This window comes from Marmota monax, unplaced genomic scaffold, assembly GCF_021218885.2.
Source record: "Marmota monax isolate L192 unplaced genomic scaffold, Marmota_monax_Labrador192_F-V1.1 WCK01_AAM20220418_F8-fsc00271, whole genome shotgun sequence".
Classification (NCBI taxonomy): domain Eukaryota; kingdom Metazoa; phylum Chordata; class Mammalia; order Rodentia; family Sciuridae; genus Marmota; species Marmota monax.
Window position 1 is genome coordinate 1018777 of NW_026694659.1, and position 19973 is coordinate 1038749.

General features: G+C 35.2%; 1 protein-coding gene across 1 annotated transcript in view; it reads right to left on the bottom strand.

The window, feature by feature from the left end:
- Nucleotides 1-19973, bottom strand: part of Mrps9 (mitochondrial ribosomal protein S9) — a 59364-nt gene that overhangs the window by 16283 nt on the left and 23108 nt on the right. The window contains exons 3-5 of the mRNA XM_046423306.2: nucleotides 13069-13131; nucleotides 12954-12984; nucleotides 4815-4894 (exon numbers count right to left, since the gene is read on the bottom strand). Coding sequence (XP_046279262.1) covers nucleotides 4815-4894; nucleotides 12954-12984; nucleotides 13069-13131 — 174 coding nt within the window. The remainder of the gene's footprint in view (nucleotides 1-4814; nucleotides 4895-12953; nucleotides 12985-13068; nucleotides 13132-19973) is intronic.

Here is a 19973-nt window from a genome sequence, read left to right on the forward strand (position 1 = left end):
GATCCATCTTCAGGTATTTGACCTACTGGAACCACCATACAGAAGAGTGCGTAGTTCTTGGGGCTGCTGTTTTTGGCCTCTAAGCACTCAGGTCACTTAAATCATTTAACATGAACTGGAGAATCTCTGAGTGAGGAAGGAAGTTTTTTGCACAAGGCAAATGAGCCCTGTTTATGCACAAATTACAAGGATTAGAATTACTTGGTTTTCTTTCAGATTTTAAACTTTTGTTTTCCAATTCAACACAATAGTTCAAGTACAGAATAAACTATTTAGTCCATCATTTTACACATTTGCTTGGTACATCAGTGGCCACGTAATTTCCTTTGATTTAAAGAAATACTTTGAAAATATTCCAGTGTTTACTATAAGATTAGCCCTAAAATCTAAAAGAAGTTTCTCGTATGATACAAAATCCCCAGCGCAGGTTTTGGAGTTGTATACCTCCTTTATTAAAGACCAGGGAGAGGTAAGCTTACACAACTTCTGAGATGCTTATTGTACTGGGGCTGAACCAGGCCTGAAACTGAGAAAATGTGTCTCAGTACTGCCTACACTGAAGACTTATTGAGAGTTTCCAACATTTTGCATAGCCTTACCCCTGCACAGTTTCATGGGATAGTAAAAAGTGTCTTGGGCACAAAGGGCTCCCTGGTCTACTCTGAGCAGCAGAGTTCTTTACTCATGGCCTTGACAGAGCATGCACCTCCTAGCTGTCCCCTTACTAGAGCTCTCCACTACACAACTGCAACATTCCCAAGCTGATTCCACAACAGACTCCTTCTTGAAGAGTATTTCGTAGCCAGTGTTCTGAGGAAAGCCATAATCACATACATGCCTTAATACATTATATTTTACAAAAGGGTTCCCACTTCCTGGTCAAATAATCACCTCCCACAGGTTTCAAATGGGTTTTGCTATGTTTGGGCAGGTTTCCCCCAAACGCCCTTGTGTAAAGGCTTAGTCCCCAGGTAGAGCTACTGTAAGGTGGTAGAATCTTTAGGTGGGGCTTAGTGGGAGGTCTTCCAGTTATTGGGGGTTTGGCCTGGAAGGCGATTGTGGGACCCCAGTCTCTTCCTTTCACTCTTTCATCTGCTATTTGTTCCCCTTGCCAAAGGCCCAAAAACATGGGCCGACCAAATACAAACTGAAACCTCCAAAACTGTGAGTCAAAATAAACCTTGATTCTTTTAAAGTTGATTATCTCAGGTATTTTGTTACAGCGATGGAACACTGACTAAAACAATTTTCAAATCACCATTAGTGAGAATTTTAACTTTTTTTCAAAAACATATATTGGTAAAATATGTATGTAAACTTGAATTAAATTTTTTCTTAACATTAACAGACCTACAAAAAATAAATGGTGACTACGGAGGTTGTAAATGCCTTGACCGGGAATATAGTCTATTCTACTCTTCACTGTCAGTTTGGTTGTCCTGGACAGGCTCAAGCTGTTGTGGGCAATAGACAGCCTTGGTAGGGTTACCGCCATGAACCCACAGGGCATGAAATGTATTGTTCCTGCCCAGAATTGAAGCATGATAGTGAAACACAAAGTGAAGGAAAATTTGCCAATCCATGGGTTTTTACACTTGGTGAATGTGTCACACTGAACTCTCCTGGCCTAGCCCTTTGTCCATTCCTCTTAACCGTGCATGCAGGGTCTTCTTTTTAATCTAGGCATAGACTAGTCACAACTCAGTTATTCTGTTGTATGGCATTTTCTTTTTTGTACAAACATGTATATCCTGTTTAAAATTCTTTCCTCTCCTCAGTTATTTTAAGAAACTTCTTTTATTCTTCCTCTTTTTTCCTTCTGTTATTGAAACCAACCTACACTGACTGAAGAGCCCTAAATCATGTCTGAAAAGCACATAAGTTCTAATGGTTAAATGGCCATTAAGGAAACGGGAAGCCATCTATTCTGGGTGAAAAGCCAGCCCAGTAAATTTCAAGCGTGGAGTCCCCTTTATGGTATTTAACACTACTCTGAGAAACTCAGGAAGTCCCTTATTTCTTCTAAAATACTTTTTTATTATTTAAGAAACAATGGAAATTTTAAAAATACTTTTTCATTACTTATGTATGTCTTATTTATCAAAATATAAAACAGTATATTATTTCCCAGGGACATGAAGAAACAGAGGTCATTACATCCATAGGAAAAAGGGAGTCCCAACTGACCTACAAATGAACCTTTAGAATGTGACAAAGTGTGAGGACCCCATGTATTGGCAAATGTCCCTTCACTTTATTCTTTCCTATCATGCCTCATTTCTGGCCAGGAGCAATAAATTGCACATTTCTTATCAACATCTTTCCTCAAAACCTCTCAATTCTCCATAAAACCTAGATGGACAAAATATAGGTCAATTGACTAAAGCACTGTATATCATCCTTAATTGTAAGCTGCATCAGGGCTATCTTTAATTAGTTGTTATAAAGTAGCATATGCACTTAATATGCAAACAGCCACCAAATCCTAAAGAGAAGACTTGGCACGATTACAGAAGATGAGAAAGGTTAATCGACCTCAGAAAGGTCTCCTCACACAGCTGCACACAGGCTCCAGATCTGTTTCCTTGTCAAAAAGCATGGCCACTGACTGCCATGCCTCATGCAATTACAGCTGGTCAAAGACCTGGGGAAAAAACCTGCTTGGCTTAGTGTCTTTTACCCTGTCACAGAGGAAGAAAATTCATCAACAAAAATAAATGGTAGCAACAAAGATTCATTTCTAAGTCTTTAAAACCTGCCAGTCTGCAGGGGCTACTTCCTTTCTCCTGGTGGGGATACACAGTGAGCACTCACAGTGAGCACTCCAGGGAGAGCAGGGGAGGCTCCCGCCCCCTCCACCACCAGGAGAAGGCAGAACAAAGGAGAGAGAAAGCTCTCGAAAGGGTTCCAAGTTTTATAGTGAGACTTTATATGCAGTGTCTGACTCTACCACAAAAGTGCTTCTGTAAGTCGAACAGTGAACATTCAGTCTCTATTTCAAAGTTACAGTACTTCAGATGACAGTGATTTGTATGCATTAGAAGAGACTGATGTGTCTGCAGTTGTAATTAATGACATTTGCCATCCATGATACTAAAGATATTGGCAAACATCTAGGAATTCCTCAGTTGAACTGAAACATAAAGGCTTAAAGTATTCTGCCATTTGAACACAACCTATATTACTCAAAAAGAAGGAATATTTATTAGTCAGATGTGATTTGACATTTTAGTTAGAGTTCAGTAAGATTCTATCCACTGAAAAACCGATCCAATTCTGTAGCAGTACCTTTTAAAGCACATAAGCAACTAAAAATAAAGTCAGACCTCTTATACAATATGTAATTTCTTCATTATGATGGAATGCAGCAAAATATCTCGCCCTTGGGTTGCTCAGTTTCAGCCAAAACAAATGCAAATGGCTTGTCAGATGACAGCTGTTTGATAAGGCTCCTCTATAAGACCTGCATGCTTTACTTTTTTCCGTGAAACTTGGGATGAAAGGCAGAAGGCAGGAAGAGAATTAATGTAGCATACAGTCTAAAGGCAATGCTACAACCGTGATTAAGTAGAAAAGTTAAAAGGCACAGATTTTCCACAGCTTCGCTGCGTGCAACCCATCCGTGTAACAAGTTGACAGGCCTAGCGCGTCAGCTCCATCATCCCCTCCGACAGCTAAAACGCAGCATTGCATCCCTTTTCAGAGAAAATTTGCGTCTGCACCATGAAGCGTTGTACATTATTTCTTAGCACTGCAGGGGGCTCAAGTCCATATGGAACCTTCACAAATATTACCACAGATCAAACCAGCAGCGTTTGGAGGCAGATTTGACATACCTATTTAAATGAACAGCAGGGGTCCTCGGGCAGCCTCAGGCTGTGAGGGAGAGAACCTCGGTGGAAGCCAGAGCCACAGCTCCATTACTCAGCAAAGACATACTCTACATTTATCATTCATTTCATTTCTGCCAGGGCAAGAAGCTCATTTGCCCAAGGTCAACAAAAAGCGAAAAGAAGGTTTTCTTTTATTTCCCCAAGAAATAAATGTACCTGACAAGTGGGAATTTTGTCCTTTGGGTTTGTGGAGCACAAATAAACACCAGATAAGTCTAAAAAGCAGAGTAAATGTGTGCATTCATTCAAGCCACTGAGATCTTACTGTGGATGGGGGAAACCCCATAAATATTTCTGTAATTTTTAAAAAAATCATATAATGGGTAAAAAAGAATTCAATATCATGTTCTAAAAATAGAAAAGATTCTGCTGTTTAAAACCGGATATTGGCATTTGGTCATTCTGGGGAATTCTCCCAAATTTGCACACTATCAAACACAGCTTGGAAAACAAAACAAAAACTGTTCACAGTACACTCCAAAGCAGTTGGAAGTTAAAGCATAATAAAAGCATTTCTTAGGTTATTTGAGGACCAGAAATCTTGACTCAAGGCACCATATTAAAGTATGAGAAGCAAAAATTTTAAAGAATAACAGAAACAAAGCAGAAGATAATAGATGCCTTGTGGTCCCTGCCGGCACTGTCCTCTCACCTTACCAGCAAGGCACACACGGGCACTAATATTAAGTTGAATATTTCTGCATTTTAAGGACAAACCATTCTGATATAAGTTTTATAAAGCATACATTTAAGAAAAGTCAAATAATGTGAAATCTTTCATCAGTATACTATCTTGCCTCCAGAAGTCTTATTTTTGCCCATTATGAAGTACTAGGTATGTTCTGAAACTGAGATGCCTCTACTATAATTAGTTTTGTAGCCTACAGTTCATATTACTTGTCATAAATAAAATATACTTACATGCATTAATGAATAATATGACTGTTTGCCAGTATAGAAGAGAAAATGAAACGGACGACCATCTTCTCCCCATTGGATTGCTAAGTAAAAGCCAGATGAAAACAAATTAAAATATACACAGATACTGACCACACGGCTGATATTTAATTGCAATTAGAAGACAGATTTATAATTCTGATTAACTTTTAAAATAACTAACATATTATTAGAACTTAGAATTCATATATTTAGCATACTTATTATGCAAATGCTTAGAGTATTTAATATTTCATTTTATTAACATAAAACTATGCTTATATTTGATAAAATATTTTACCATGAAAATATCTGTAATTTCTTTTAAATAAAAACACAATCAAAAATAGTCCAAATCATAATCATCTGTTAGAACAACAACAACAACAACAAATTGTAGGTTTGAATATAAATACAATGTACTCCCGGGCTAGGGAAGTAGTTCAGTGGTAGAGCGTTTTGCCTAGAATGCACAAGGCCCTGGAAAAGGACCAACACTGCAAAAACAAAACAGAATACAATGCCCTCCTGCTTTCTTCAAAAGGAAAACCGATAGTCAATAATGCAGTATATTCATAGAATTTGAAATGAGCTTTCATATAACAAATTAAAAAACTAAATAACTTAATTTCTGTGCCACATCATTTATTCGAACCCCATGCTTATCTACCTCTGAGAATTTGAAATATCTACAACAGAAGGAATTAAGTTTAATTCCTTTTGCAACGCAGATAGTCATTCACATCTTCTAACCACCAAACAAAATTTGTTGATTTTTCTCTTTGGCAGTGTTTCTTGGCTATTTTGTTCATTATTGATCCCATAAGGTACCTCTCCAGATGCTTCTGCCCTAACTGCCTCCTTCATTATGACGTTTTATTACCACGGATTCACTGAGTATCTACTGATACATCCAGTGGACTTTTGGAGGGCTAGAAGCCACTGTGATACCTTGGCTTCCTTGCTCTCTGCATGCTTCAAGAGGCTTTGGACTCTCTAAACAATTTTCCTCTGGATTTTTTGTTTGATTTCACATTCAGATATTTGATCTATCTGAAATTTATGTTTTTGAAACAAAAGGCCAAGTATTATTTGTCTATCAAAGAGTCCTTTATCCCTGTACAGTTTTTTGGACAGTGTACACTTTTCTGCTGAAATAGTACCTGTAACAGGTAGGATCTTTCTTTTCTAAGTATGATTAATATTAGACTGACCACTTTAAGTAAATTCATCTAAAATTGAGTAATCAAAATGTCATAATGAATAGTGGAAAAAAAAAGTCAACTGAGTATTTACATTGAAAGTTAAAAACGTAATTCTTATTTGTCAAAGTCTTATGGATAATTCAAATACTTTTCCAACATCATTTTATAGGTCTCATGAAATCTTACATGTTTTCTAATATCTGTACCTTTATTATGCAATGGATTTTCAGTGTACTATGATAAACCAGAAAGTGACAAAAAAAGACAACATCATACAACATTCTACTGCTAAGCCTGGGCAGACGTTTGAGTTGGACTTCATCACGTGTGTATATGGGCGCATGTAAGCACACACACTTGATTTCACAATACACATGGATGCGTATATACACACATACTTAATTTCATTGAACACAAGTTGTCACATATTTTAAGACATCTCATCATATGGTTTTACATACTGCAAAGAAAAAGAAAAATGTTAAATTGCAGCATGTGTCAGAGCTTACACTGAAAACTGCATCCTGTGGTCAGAACCATTATAATTCAAAAAATATATCTTAGAATTCACAATCTGGCATAAACATACACTGGGGCTGACTATTCTACCGTCTTACTGGTTCATCTGTTCTGTGCCACGACCACCATTTTAGTCATAATTTTTTCACTACATTTTGACACCAGATGGAGTGAACTCCCTTCACTTTTCTCATCAAACACTGTTCACTGCTTCTTGTGCCTTTAAACTTGAAAAGTTTCCCCCAAATCCATCCAAGACTTTGTCTGGTAATTTGTTAATTTGAAAGTAGGAACTTTGGAATACTGCTTTCCCTTCAGAACATGTAACATTTTTTCCCAACTATCCAGGTTTTTATATATGATCTTTAACTGCTTTATAATTTTTTATATAAATCTTATATATCTTGCACATTTTACCTGTACTTGTAATTAGTTTACCTATTGTTGCTCTTGATACTGCCTTCTTTCATTAGATATCTATAACAGATAAGAGTATATATAATAGATAATCTATAATAAATAATAGATTTCAAAATAGGTAACTTTAATTTCACAAGTAGTACACTGACTGTTCTTATAAAAATTAAACATTAGAATTCTTTGGCCAGAGGCAAGAAGAGAATTGATTGTCCTAGATCCTGTACATACTTATATATGTACAGATGCATGAAGCAGAGTATTATTTGCCTATTAAAAAAAAATTTCCACTACACCATTTTCAATTGCTTTTCAAGCTCAATGTCTCACCTGTGCTAATACAACTATATCTCATTCCTTGTATAACCTATACATATGGCTGCTATGATTCTGACAATTTAGCCACTCCAAGATGAACATCTAGATTGTTTCCAATTTTTTGTTGACACATAATATTTACAGTTTCTAATCTCTTGGGTGATAAAACAGCCTCTTGCTATTGTTTTACAAGACATTATTTCTGTTCTCTGGTATTTTAAAATATTTACTGGTTATTCTTATGAGTTGTTTTCTTTTGCCAATTTTTCTACTCAGATTTTCTTCTTGTTGTTAATTTAAAAGAATAATTTAGATAGCAGGTCTCTGTCATGTTTCAATTTTTCCAGTGTCTTTTTTATCAAAAATAAATTTTTACATTCAAAATAGATAATTTATCTTCTTTGCCCTTTGCTTTTTTGTGTGACTTAAGGGCATATCATAGCATTAAAAAATAATGACGGATATATATTTATCTTCTACTTGCCACTTTATTTCATTCTGTTCTAGAGTCTGAATTTCTTATTTCTAAAAGCACATAAAGACTTTATTAAAGTCTTAACCCAACTCAGGTATCTTCTAGATACAATCTATTTTTTTAACATTCAATTACATGGATTAAAAGGCACACACAGGAATGTGTCTATATGTAAATATATATTTGTATACCTGGGATTCGATTTTTTAAATATATGTAAATGAGATGTGTTTGCTTCCCACTAATAAGTCTTTCACTCACACTAGAGCAACATATTTTCCATACTGTAGTATCTGCCTTTCCCAATATCAAAGGAAAAATCCAAATAATTAGTAAAGAAAAATGTAGGAAATAATACTCCATTTTGTTTTAAATATTTTTAAGGTTTAAAAAGTGGTTAAAGTTTGTAATCCCTATTAGGAAAACATTATCTGAATGAACAACCTAATGGCAAACCACTGTAAAATACTTTAACTGCAATTGCTGCAGAGGAGTAGGGATTATCTTCAAAGCACCCCATCTCTCCTGATGAGGTCAGAGGCACACTGGCTTGTGTATTGCAACATCTACCAAGCAATTTCAGTTGCTTTTCCTTCAGCCAGGGTTTTGTCAGGTGGGCATTATGTCGGTGTGCCAAAATACATAAAGTCAGAGAAAGAGGGCAATTCATTTGCTATCAATAAGACCATCAGGTTACCTAGAGCATCATTATACCCCATTCCACAATGATTTCTTTCAGTGTGATTTTGGCCACCATGATGTCATCAATTTGTAGGGTGCTCATGTAAATCCACATGATAGGCATTTCACTCTTTATGTTATATATAGTATAGATAGTATATGCTTTTATATTGTGGCATGCTTTTATAAAAGGGCATCATCAATTTTTTTTCACAAAAATTCAAAATTTTAATGGTTCAATAATGATATTATACTAAAATTCTAATATCAATGTTTGGTTATTTTTTTTTTTTTTTTGTTTTCTCAGTGGGCAATCATAGCATATATGAGTAACAACTGATTTAGCTAATTTCTTTGAGATTTTTTTTATCCATGCTTTTTAAAGTCACACTTGAAGTTAAGACTTCCAAAAGAATATTGGATACAGAGGTGAGTACAGGTTTATCTGTCTTATAATTGAATGTAATGGAATCTAGTAATATGTTTTAAAATTTGATATGTTTCTGTTTCTCACAACAGTCTTTTTCAAAGAAGGTTTCTTTTCATTTCTGGTTTTAACAAAAAAAAAATATTATTTTTAAATATTATTTTTTAACCAAAACAAAAAAGTTTAATTTGTCAATAGACTTTTTTCCTCTATGAAAATATTTTCCCTTTGACTCAACACAGAGAATCACATTAATAATTTCCTAATGTTAAACTACACTTCTATTCCTAAGAAAAAATATTTTGGTATATTCTATTAGTAAAATGCTTTACTTGGTTTTCTGGTATTTTATCTAGCTTCCTTTTTATATAATTTGTGTTCAAATTTATAATTACATGAACTTTAAAGTGAATTTGGAAGCTTTTTTTCCTGCTCTGTAATAATTTACACAATAAAGAGCTACCCGCTCCTTTGAGGTATGGTAGAACTCTCCAATGAGACCTTCAGAGCCTCTACTTCTTTTGTTAGACTTCTGATGACCTCTGACTTCTCCTGACTTTTAGTGTCACCAGCATCTTCCTGATTAAGGCAACTGTAGCAATTATACTAGTCTCCAGGCCACCTGAGTGGAGGAGGGTAGTAGTCACACATTTATACCCTGGAGTCACCACCACCTGGGCCTACCTACAAGTAGGCCACTTCCTGATTCTGTGTCCTTGGGAAGTTCATTTAATGTATTTTAATTTCTACATCTAAAAAGTAGGGAAATAATAGTATGTGTTTATAAAACTGCTGTCAAGGCTTTGAGTTAATTCACGTCAAGCACTTCAAACTATGCCTGGCTTACTCTAAATTTCAGTAAATGCTACTAGCTATTGCTATTATTTAGAAGATTTTTTCATATAACTAGAAGTTATAAGAAGTTACTTATAACAATCTTATATTTTAAAAATATCCCCTGAATGTTATTACTTAAAATTTTTAATACTGGCCTGGAGATATAGCTCAGTGGTACAGCATTTGCCTAGCATGCATGAAGCCCTGGGTTTAATTCCCAGCACTGCAACAACAAAAAATACTGTTCTCTTATGTTTTGTTTCTTTCCTGTTCAGATTTGCCAGTAATTGGTTGATTTCATTGATTTTTTTTCAAAGAACTATTTGGTTTTATTTATTATAAATCTTCTTTTAAATTTCTTCATTATGTTCATCCATTTAGTTTTTCTCTTATTGGCTTCCTGAATTGAATACTTAGTTCATTTATTTTCAGTCTCTCTTAATTACTAATAATATATGTTTGTCTCTGCATGATAAAGTCTACATCCCATAGGATTGGACAGGAACTATTCTCATTGTCATGTATTCCTAAATAGTCTACAATTTCAATTTTCATTTGGTCTAACCCAACAGCGATACAGTTTTATTGATTTTTAAGTCAAAAAATCTAACTGATACGATTTCTACTTTTTGGATTTTGTTAGAGTTTCCTATGACCCAATACATTAGAATTTTATTAATATTTCATAGGCATCTGCATAGAAAATGTATTCTTTGTATTTCTATCTGTAGCTATAAAATCATGCTACGTTTTCAAATTCTTTATAGCCTTAGTTAACAGCTTTTGCTTTACAACATTTCAGTGTTAAATGTTTGGTGCAAAAATGTTCACGGTCGTCAAATCTACTTAATGGATAATAGGTTTTTATCAATATAAATTAACATTCTAGTCTCAATAAACCACTCCTCACCCTCCTTGAATACCATATTGTCTAATATTAAGTTCTGCCATCAACCTGTTATACATCTTCATTTTCCCAATATTCTTAGCACTTGATAAGCAGAATTTCTATGCTAACTTTATCCAGAAATTTCTGTCTTTTAATAAGGGAAGGGGTAGTACACTGTAAGTGCTATTATCTATCCAAATCTAAAGTTCAGTTATTTTTTTAAACTACACACACACACAAAAATCAGTTTCACCTATATTTACAAAGTATGACAAAATAAGGAGGTAGGGAGGTAAGCATCAAACTACCTCGCTAATCCTAAAGAAGTACTGCTTAAATACAGTTAACTGAAATGCAAAATAATCCTACCAGCTCTGATGTATTTTCAAAATAGCACATGGGTACCTTGAAAGGATACACAGAAGTTTCAGTTGTTACATTCCAGCTGCCAGTAACAATGAACTTCTAATACTGAAAAGCTGACACAATTTGAAGGAACAAAGGAAATTCAGGTGGAGAGATGTATTAGGAAAGACACAACCAGTAGAGGTATGTAGAACAAAGAAGAGGCATTGGTGGGGAGCCTGAGAGGTTGAAAAATTGAGGAGCCAGTATTAAAAAAAAAAAAGGCAGGGGAAGTCACTTTCACAAACATTTACGGAAAAGCCACTGGGTGTAAATTACTATGCCTTGAGCATAAGGTTATATTACAAAACTGAGCTGTACCTTTACAATTGGTGGATGCTTTTACTATAGCCTTCATTTATTTCCTCAAAAGAGATTATTAAATTGATACTATACATAAAATCAATCATGTTTGAGAATTGAATAGGAAAGACAGAACATATTTATAAAAAGATTTGAAATATTTGTAAAAAGGATGAAAGTAAAGCAATTTCAAAGAGTGAAGTAAAGCAGAACAGAAAGCCTAGTTCTGAAGATGTAAGACAGCAGAAACATAATGTAAAACAAATTTTCTATAGAAATGCCTCCTCTCTTACCAACTTCCGTTTAATTAACACTAAACATATCGACTAATGCTGCCTTGGAATTGCGCACTCAGCGGGTGGCTCCCAGGCCCTTCTCTGTTACCTCCACACATTTCTGCTGTCGAGTTACATGCTTACTAAGAGTCAGTTGTGTTTATCCCCAAACCATTTATTACAGCTGCACTTATTTCTATAATTACTATACATGAATTAAATATTACATAAACAGACAAACTATGAGTACAAACTGAAAATATAGTAGCTGCTTCTGTGAAAACTAGTTGAATGCTTTAGAAAGACTCAACGGCAAGTTGAAAAAAAATGTTGTGTTGGACTTTAATGTGGCTTAAAGGAAAAATTTGTGGAAATATAGATATATGCTGCACTGGGATTTCTTAAGAAGTTTTTTTCTTTTATTCCATTGTAAGGAAATCAAAATTGAAAAATGGTGATGGTACATAAGTGGCACAGATATTCAAAAGGAACAGAGAGGAACACATGCATACTCAAAAAATCTTCCAGGAATATACATCAAGAGACTGATGAATAAACGTGTTGATATTTTGAATATTTTTTAAATAAGTCATTTGTAGCATTAATACTCACTTTTAAATTAACAAGTACCACCAGTCTATGCTGGATAAGAGACCTTTAATGGATAGTAAATATACTATTCAATTCCCAGACAATCTTAAAGCTTCTTGTGCTTTAAAGATTTTTGTTTAAACATATTTAAAAGAGAAAAATCTTAAAAGAAGCCACAGAAAAGAGGGGACATGATAGGAATGATGGCTAACTGCTGATCAGAAACAAGCCAAGACAAGGCAATGAAATTACACCATTAAAGTGCTGAAAGATAAAATATATTTAGTGAAAATGTGCTTCCAAAATGAAGAAAAGGGTTGGGGATGTAGCTCAGTGGTAGTGTGCTTGTCTAGCATGCGTGAGGCCCTGGGTTCTATCCCCAGTACTGAAAGAAAAAAAAAAGAAAAAGAAAGAAAGGAGAAAGAGAAGAAGAACTAGAAAGGCTTCATATAAACAAAAGTTAAATGAGTTTTTAGGAGATCTGTATCACACTTTCCTCAAAAAGGCATATTAAAATACAAATAACTAGTGTGACATTAGTATAGGCTTAAACTCTAACCTGGTCTAATTTTAATATCATTTAATAAAAAGAAATAATTTGCAAACCCCAGTCATTCATTATCAGTTACAAAATATGTTGTACCCTCTTTCATGACTACCAAGGCAAAGAAGGACTACTCTACAATACATGAATAACTGCTGACATTTTTTATTACCCAACATTCTTTATTACCCAACAGTGTAATAAAGAAAGAAATAATTTTATTCTTGAGCAAACTTACCTCTTTGCTTTGGAAAAATCTGTTCAGGATGCTAGAAAATAAATTAAAAGTGTATTAGATAATTACTGTAACATAAAAAATTAAATCAAATTTTTTTAAAAATAAAGATAACTACCTTCATTATTGGCCTGGCTCGCTTCTCAAACAAACCACTTGGAAATAGGTAGACAATAGCTCTCTGAAAGTAACAAACAAAGGTTAGTTAACAACTGTTATAAAAAAACAAGTTGACCTTATAACTAATAGCTATTGAGGGCTGGGATTGTAGCTCAGTGGTAGAGTACTTGCCTAGCACGTGTGAGGTACTGGGTTCGAATCTCAGCACCACATATAAATAAATCAATCAAAGGTCCATCAACAACTAAAAAAAAAAAAAAAACACTAATAGCTATTGATTTCTCACTATAAGCCAATCATTGGACTAGAGTTCCATTTGCATTCTTGTTGCATAATTTTTTGAATGGGCTAATAAAATTACTATATACCCATTATAACTATTATACTGGTTATTGACAATTTTCAAATAATAGCTTCAAATTTAACCCCCTGAATGTGAGAGCACAAATCCTTCATTTGTAAAGGAAAATTAGAGATGCTCTTCTATAACTTCTGTCGTAATATACTCAAGGGCAATCATTCCAAATCCCAGCGATCACGCAAATAGCAAAGACTAGGCTCTAAGTCTCATTCACCATGACCCCTCAAATATAATTTCCCAGCATAAGGAACTCAATCTTGCAGAAATGGCTGGTTGCAGGCCCATGGCAAGGTACAAAATAAGCATGAGACATGTTCCTGTTCAGAAAATAAAAAAGTGCTCAAAAGGACACAGGAGTCAGCTGCAGTAGGCTCCCAATGGCCAAAGGTGGGATAATTTGAACATTAAAAATTAAAAAAAAAGGACAATGCCTCGTAACACATTTGATATGTAGGTGTTTATACATTTAAGTCTGGGCGCACGGGTGCACGCACACACACAGGGAGAAAAAGAAAACTGATTTATAAAACAATAACACTAAAAGTAGAAGGAATGACAAAAGTAGAAAAATCAACATTTTAAAACTTTCAAGTTAGTCTTCCATCTCAGGAAAGGATCATCAGATGTTAAAGTCCTGGCTGAAAATTTACTGGGAAATAGAAAATTCACAAAGACTCAAAATATCACCCTACAGATTACTTACTAGTTACAAAGGGAAAAAGCTACTTTTACAAGCGATTGAGTGGTAACCATCTTAATTAACCAAGAAATCAGTCATACCATCATCAACAGGGGGATAAACAGACCACAAATACTCTGGGGTGATGCAATGAGAAGCAGATGTCACTTACATAGTCTAAATAGTACTCTCTGCCCATTCTAAGTCTGATCATGAGAAGAAGCAATGAGAAGACCAGAATGCAGAACAGTTTTACAAAACAAGAGGTCTAGGTTATAAAAACAACTAGATGGCTGTAAAGATGTTTTAGGGGTAAAGTGGGGAAATTTAAATATATACTATATAAAACATCACAGAATTGTCATGATTACATGAGATGTGATGTTACTATCAGATGATGAAGTCTTTAGGGGTTATAAATATATGCTGATGCATTTACAGGTTAAGTTTAAATCTGAAATTTTCAATGGATTACTCAAAAAGAATTTTACATGTACAGAAAAAGGAAATACAGCAAAACGTTAACTGACAAATCCATGTGAAGGGCACACGCTCATCTACATGTTTGCAGTCACTGAAATATTAAAATTTCCCGGACACTGAAAAGTTTCAAAATAGAAAGGTAGAAAGATGTTAAAATTTAAAAAAATGTGCAAGACCTTCCCAAAGGCAACCCAGCCTAGAGCACCTATGGACCACATCGCTAGTCTCGGAGCTTGTTCTCACAGTTTCATACAGCAGCTGCGAGGTGGTCAGCATCTTGGCCAAAAGGCTGCTGACTCCAAGGCTTGGATCAGAATAGCATACTGCACAGAAGACTAAGCACAACTGATGGTAAACTCACAAAAATCACAAGTAAGACACGCCAACTGATTCTCAAATGAGGATCAAACTGTCACTGGCATCAGCTTGAAAAATGAAAATTACTATTAACTTAGGTGGTCCACTGACTAAAATCCTAGAGTTTAATGAAAATTTAAGAATTCCATCCCATAGTTGAATTTCTCATTTCTCATTCTCATAGTTGAATTTCTCATTTCTCAGAAAAGGCATAAGGAAGCTGATTGGTAGAATCTGAATGTTAACTATGTAGTGCAAACAATATTGAGGACTTACAGCAATCTGTCTTAAAAAAAATGAAAATAAGACCACAAAGAATTTGCTGAACATATTCTGAAATTAACTGAAAGAATCAGGAAAGGTGGCTTTTCCTTAAAAAAAAAACCAAAAAGTCAGCTAAAAGTAAATTAACATTTCTTTATTAATTTAAAATCCTTCACCATATTATGCACTGCAGTACAAGGTATTGTATCAAATACTGTGGAAAAGCATTAGATATGACAGATAGATAAAAAGCAATCACAAATGCAGTAAAAAGAATGAAAAACCAAGGATGAAAGTAAAAGGAATGAAGAAACGGAAAATAAAATAAACAAGCTGTTTGTAAACCAGATAACAAAACATACAAAATAGAAAGGATGAATTCCAACATGCCACCTGCCGTTTGTTCAGTGTATGCGTGGACTAATACTAACATAACTGACCTATTACTTCCATTTGTCTCCTTTGTGCATTCCACAGTTCTGCAAACTCTAAAGTAATGCACTACCTGACTTTAATAAAAAGATAATTTTTGTTACCTTCTGGGTCCACTTAACTCCCTGTTAACACAGTTGTTAAAATGCAAAAAAGATTAATTCCCTTTTGAAATAAATAGTAAATGTATAAAGAACAAAAAGAATTTTGAACGTGAATATTGAGTTGAACAGCTTTCAGATATATTTTGAGGCCAAGTATTATGAACTATAATAGGCAAATCTTTACTTTCACTACATTGCAGAATTCAGAAGGGTGGTGAATAAGAGAATAGAAGATTAAACAAAAGTCTAATTTTTATTGTGTCTTATTATAACCATGCTTTCAAATACAACCACTCCTAGAGGTTTTTTTTATAAGGAGATCAACATTTATCTGCTTGTCACAGGGACTAAATGATTAAGTAAGATATTTATAAAAGCACAACACAAAGCAGGCTTTTGATAAATGTTAATAAACAAGCATTTTTAGTTTACATAAAGTACATTATTCACCATATTAAGACTTAAAATAAAAGTCATGTATTCACAGCTTTGTTCTACAGATGAAAAAGCAGCTTAAAAGTTAGTCCAAAATCACACTGAAATAAATGGCAAAGCCAAAACTTGAACTTCCCAAATTTAATTTTGGAATGTGCTCTTCTCTCATCAAGGAATCAATCTAATTTTCTTAGATACCAGATGTACTTTTTCACTGACGTCAAGGACATTCAGCTATTTGGTAGTAAAATAATAATAAAAAAAGTCCTAAAGAAATTATTTTATTCAACAAATTAACTCCACCTGAATTCTAGGCGCTCTGCTAGTTTAGTTTAGAACAAGATAGGGCTCCCAACCTCATTCTACCATTGGAGATGACATACACATAATCTCAAAAACAGGGTTTACTGTAATATAATACATAAAATATTATGGCATAATAAAATACATAGGACATGGGGCTGGGGATGTGGCTCAAGCGGTAGCGTGCTCACCTGGCATGCGTGCAGCCCGGGTTCGATCCTCAGCACCACATACAAACAAAGATGTTGTGTCCGCCAAATACTAAAAAATAAATATTAAAAAATTCTCTCTATCTCTCTCACTCTCTCTTTAAAAAAAAAAAAAAAAAAAAAAAAAAAATACATAGGACTTGTGACAGAACCATATCCAGGCTACACAAGAGGGTACAAAGAAGGGGGCCTCAGTTACCTGTTTCAGTGATACTCTCATTCCTTTTTAATCAGCCAGTTCTTCCTTTCTAGACACCTGGCACATCATCATTCTCCTTGTCATTTTATACAGTCACATTTGTCTTTGCAGACCTAGATCAAAAGCAGCCTCACCTGTCAAGCCTGGGCCCTCAGTTACTTCTCTGTGCTCACATATGACTCTGCCATGTCAGCCAGCACCATCCTCTTTGAAGGCCCACACCATCTGGCCATGCCATCCTCTCCCCAAGCTGCCCTGGCCTTCAATTTCCGCATTACTTATTTCAGTTACAAAGGGCTAATGCTCCCATTTGCTCCTTTCAGTACCTATGGCTGCCATATTTGTCAGTGACCTCAAATAACATTCATGTGAACAAGTCATCTAATATTTCTATTCTTAGGAGCATCCACCCACTCCCTGAACTACCCCTTTATCCACAGACTTCAATTTAGCCTCACACTAACTCCAGTCCAGCAACTGGTTTCTCATGGTCACCAAGGCCTCTTTCAAATCCCACAACCTACTTTCAGGTCTCTTCATGTGAGGTTTCTGTCTCCTCTCTCCCTTGCAGTCATGTTTCCCACCCACCTGCCCGAAAACTCTTTCTTAATCTCTTCTAAACAGAACTCTGGTCTCACGATTACTGGTTCCCTCAGAGTTCCATCTTTGAGTCTCTTTCTCTCAAGCAGATAGAGGTCAAATCTATTTCCCAAGCTCCAATTTCCAACTGTCAACTGCCTTTAGTATTCTTTAAAGTTTTATCAATTTTAAAATTTCTATTTACTCTCTTATAGTATTGTGAAATATTTTCAAAACTACTCTTCAGATATTTTGGATTGTTTCAATGAAAGATAATATAAAAACAAAACAGTAGACCAATATTGCTTATACTTCCAAGTATTCTATTTCTCTTAAATAATACAAGACAAATATACAAATTCTTATTTGGGAAGAAATGAAGGAGCAACATTCTAGCCAACAGAGTCCAACAGAACTTTCTCTAGTGATGAACATATTTTCTAATCTGTGCTGTACAATGATAGCCAGTAGCCCATGTGGCTTACTGTGCACATATATGGCCAGTATAATTGAAAGAATAAAATTTCAATTTAATAATAAATTATAATTAAAATAATCGCACATAGCTAATGACAACCACAAAGTTCTAGACTGTTAACAAGTTTTCCTCTCAATTTGCCTTTTTTCTTTTTAATATTTCTTTAGTTGTTGATTGATTCTATTTATTTATCTATTTAATGTCTATCTATCTATCTATCTATCTATCTATCTATCTATCTACTTATACGTGGTGCTGGGAATCGAAACCAGTGCCTCACACATGCCAGGCAAGTGCTCTATCGCTAAGCCACAGCCCTAGCCCCTCAATTTACCTTCTTATCCTACAATAAATATTAGGATTTTGCCTTCCTAACCAGGATGACAGAGACCTAATTATAGCCAGGCTAGGGGAAACCAGTTCAGTGGCACACATCCTTATATGTTAGTTTTGCTGGCCTCTCAGCTGGTCTATTAGGCTTGATGTTTATTTTAGTAGAAAGGTATTTGCTCAAGTCTTTCCAAATATAGTATTTAAATTTCCCTCTCTTCCTCCACCTCCACCTCCACTGATGGTCTTGGTTTCTTTAATCAGTTTCTCTCAAAAACCACCAGCTCCAGGGACTTCCCCAAGCTCTCCCTGCAGATGGTAGACAATTTCATTCTTTTTTTTTTTTTAAATTTTTTATTGTTGGCTGTTCAAAACATTACATAGTTCTTGATATATCATATTTCACACTTTGATTCAAGTGGGTTATGAACTCCCATTTTTACCCCATATACAGATTGCAGAATCACATCAGTTACACATCCATTGATTTACATATTGCCATACTAGTGTCTGTTGTGTTCTGCTGCCTTTCCTATCCTCTAGTATCCCCCCTCCCCTCCCCTCCCCTCCCCTCTTCTCTCTCTGCCCCCTCTACTGACATTCATTTGTCCCCCTTGTATTATTATTCCCTTTCCCCTCACTTCCTCTTGTATGTACTTTTGTATAACTCTGAGGGTCTCCTTCCATTTCCATGCAATTTCCCTTCTCTCTCCCTTTCCCTCCCACCTCTCATCCCTGTTTAATGTTAATCTTCTTCTCATGCTCTTCATCCCTACTCTGTTCTTAGTTACTCTCCTTATATCAAAGAAGACATTTGGCATTTGTTTTTTAGGGATTGGCTAGCTTCACTTAGCATAATCTGCTCTAATGCCATCCATTTCCCTGTAAATTCTATGATTTTGTCATTTTTTAATGCAGAGTAATACTCCATTGTGTATAAATGCCACATTTTTTTTATCCATTCATCCATTGAAGGGCATCTAGGTTGGTTCCACAGTCTAGCTATTGTGAATTGTGCTGCTATGAACATCGATGTAGCAGTGTCCCTGTAGCATGCTCTTTTTAGGTCTTTAGGGAATAGACCAAGAAGGGGAATAGCTGGGTCAAATGGTGGCTCCATTCCCAGCTTTCCAAGAAATCTCCATACTGCTTTCCAAATTGGCTGCACCAATTTGCAGTCCCACCAGCAATGTACAAGTGTACCCTTTTCCCCACATCCTCGCCAGCACTTGTTGTTGTTTGACTTCATAATGGCTGCCAATCTAACTGGAGTGAGATGGTATCTTAGGGTGGTTTTGATTTGCATTTCTCTGACTGCTAGAGATGGTGAGCATTTTTTCATGTACTTGTTGATTGATTGTATGTCCTCCTCTGAGAAGTGTCTGTTCAGGTCCTTGGCCCATTTGTTGATTGGGTTGTTTGTTCTCTTATTGTCTAATTTTTGGAGTTCTTTGTATACTCTGGATATTAGGGCTCTATCTGAAGTGTGAGGAGTAAAGATTTGTTCCCAGGATGTAGGCTCTCTATTTACCTCTCTTATTGTATCTTTTTCTGAGAAAAAACTTTTTAGTTTGAGTAAGTCCCATTTGTTGATTCTAGTTATTAACTTTTGTGCTATGGGCGTCCTATTGAGGAATTTGGAGCCCGACCCCACAGTATGTAGATCGTAGCCAACTTTTTCTTCTATCAG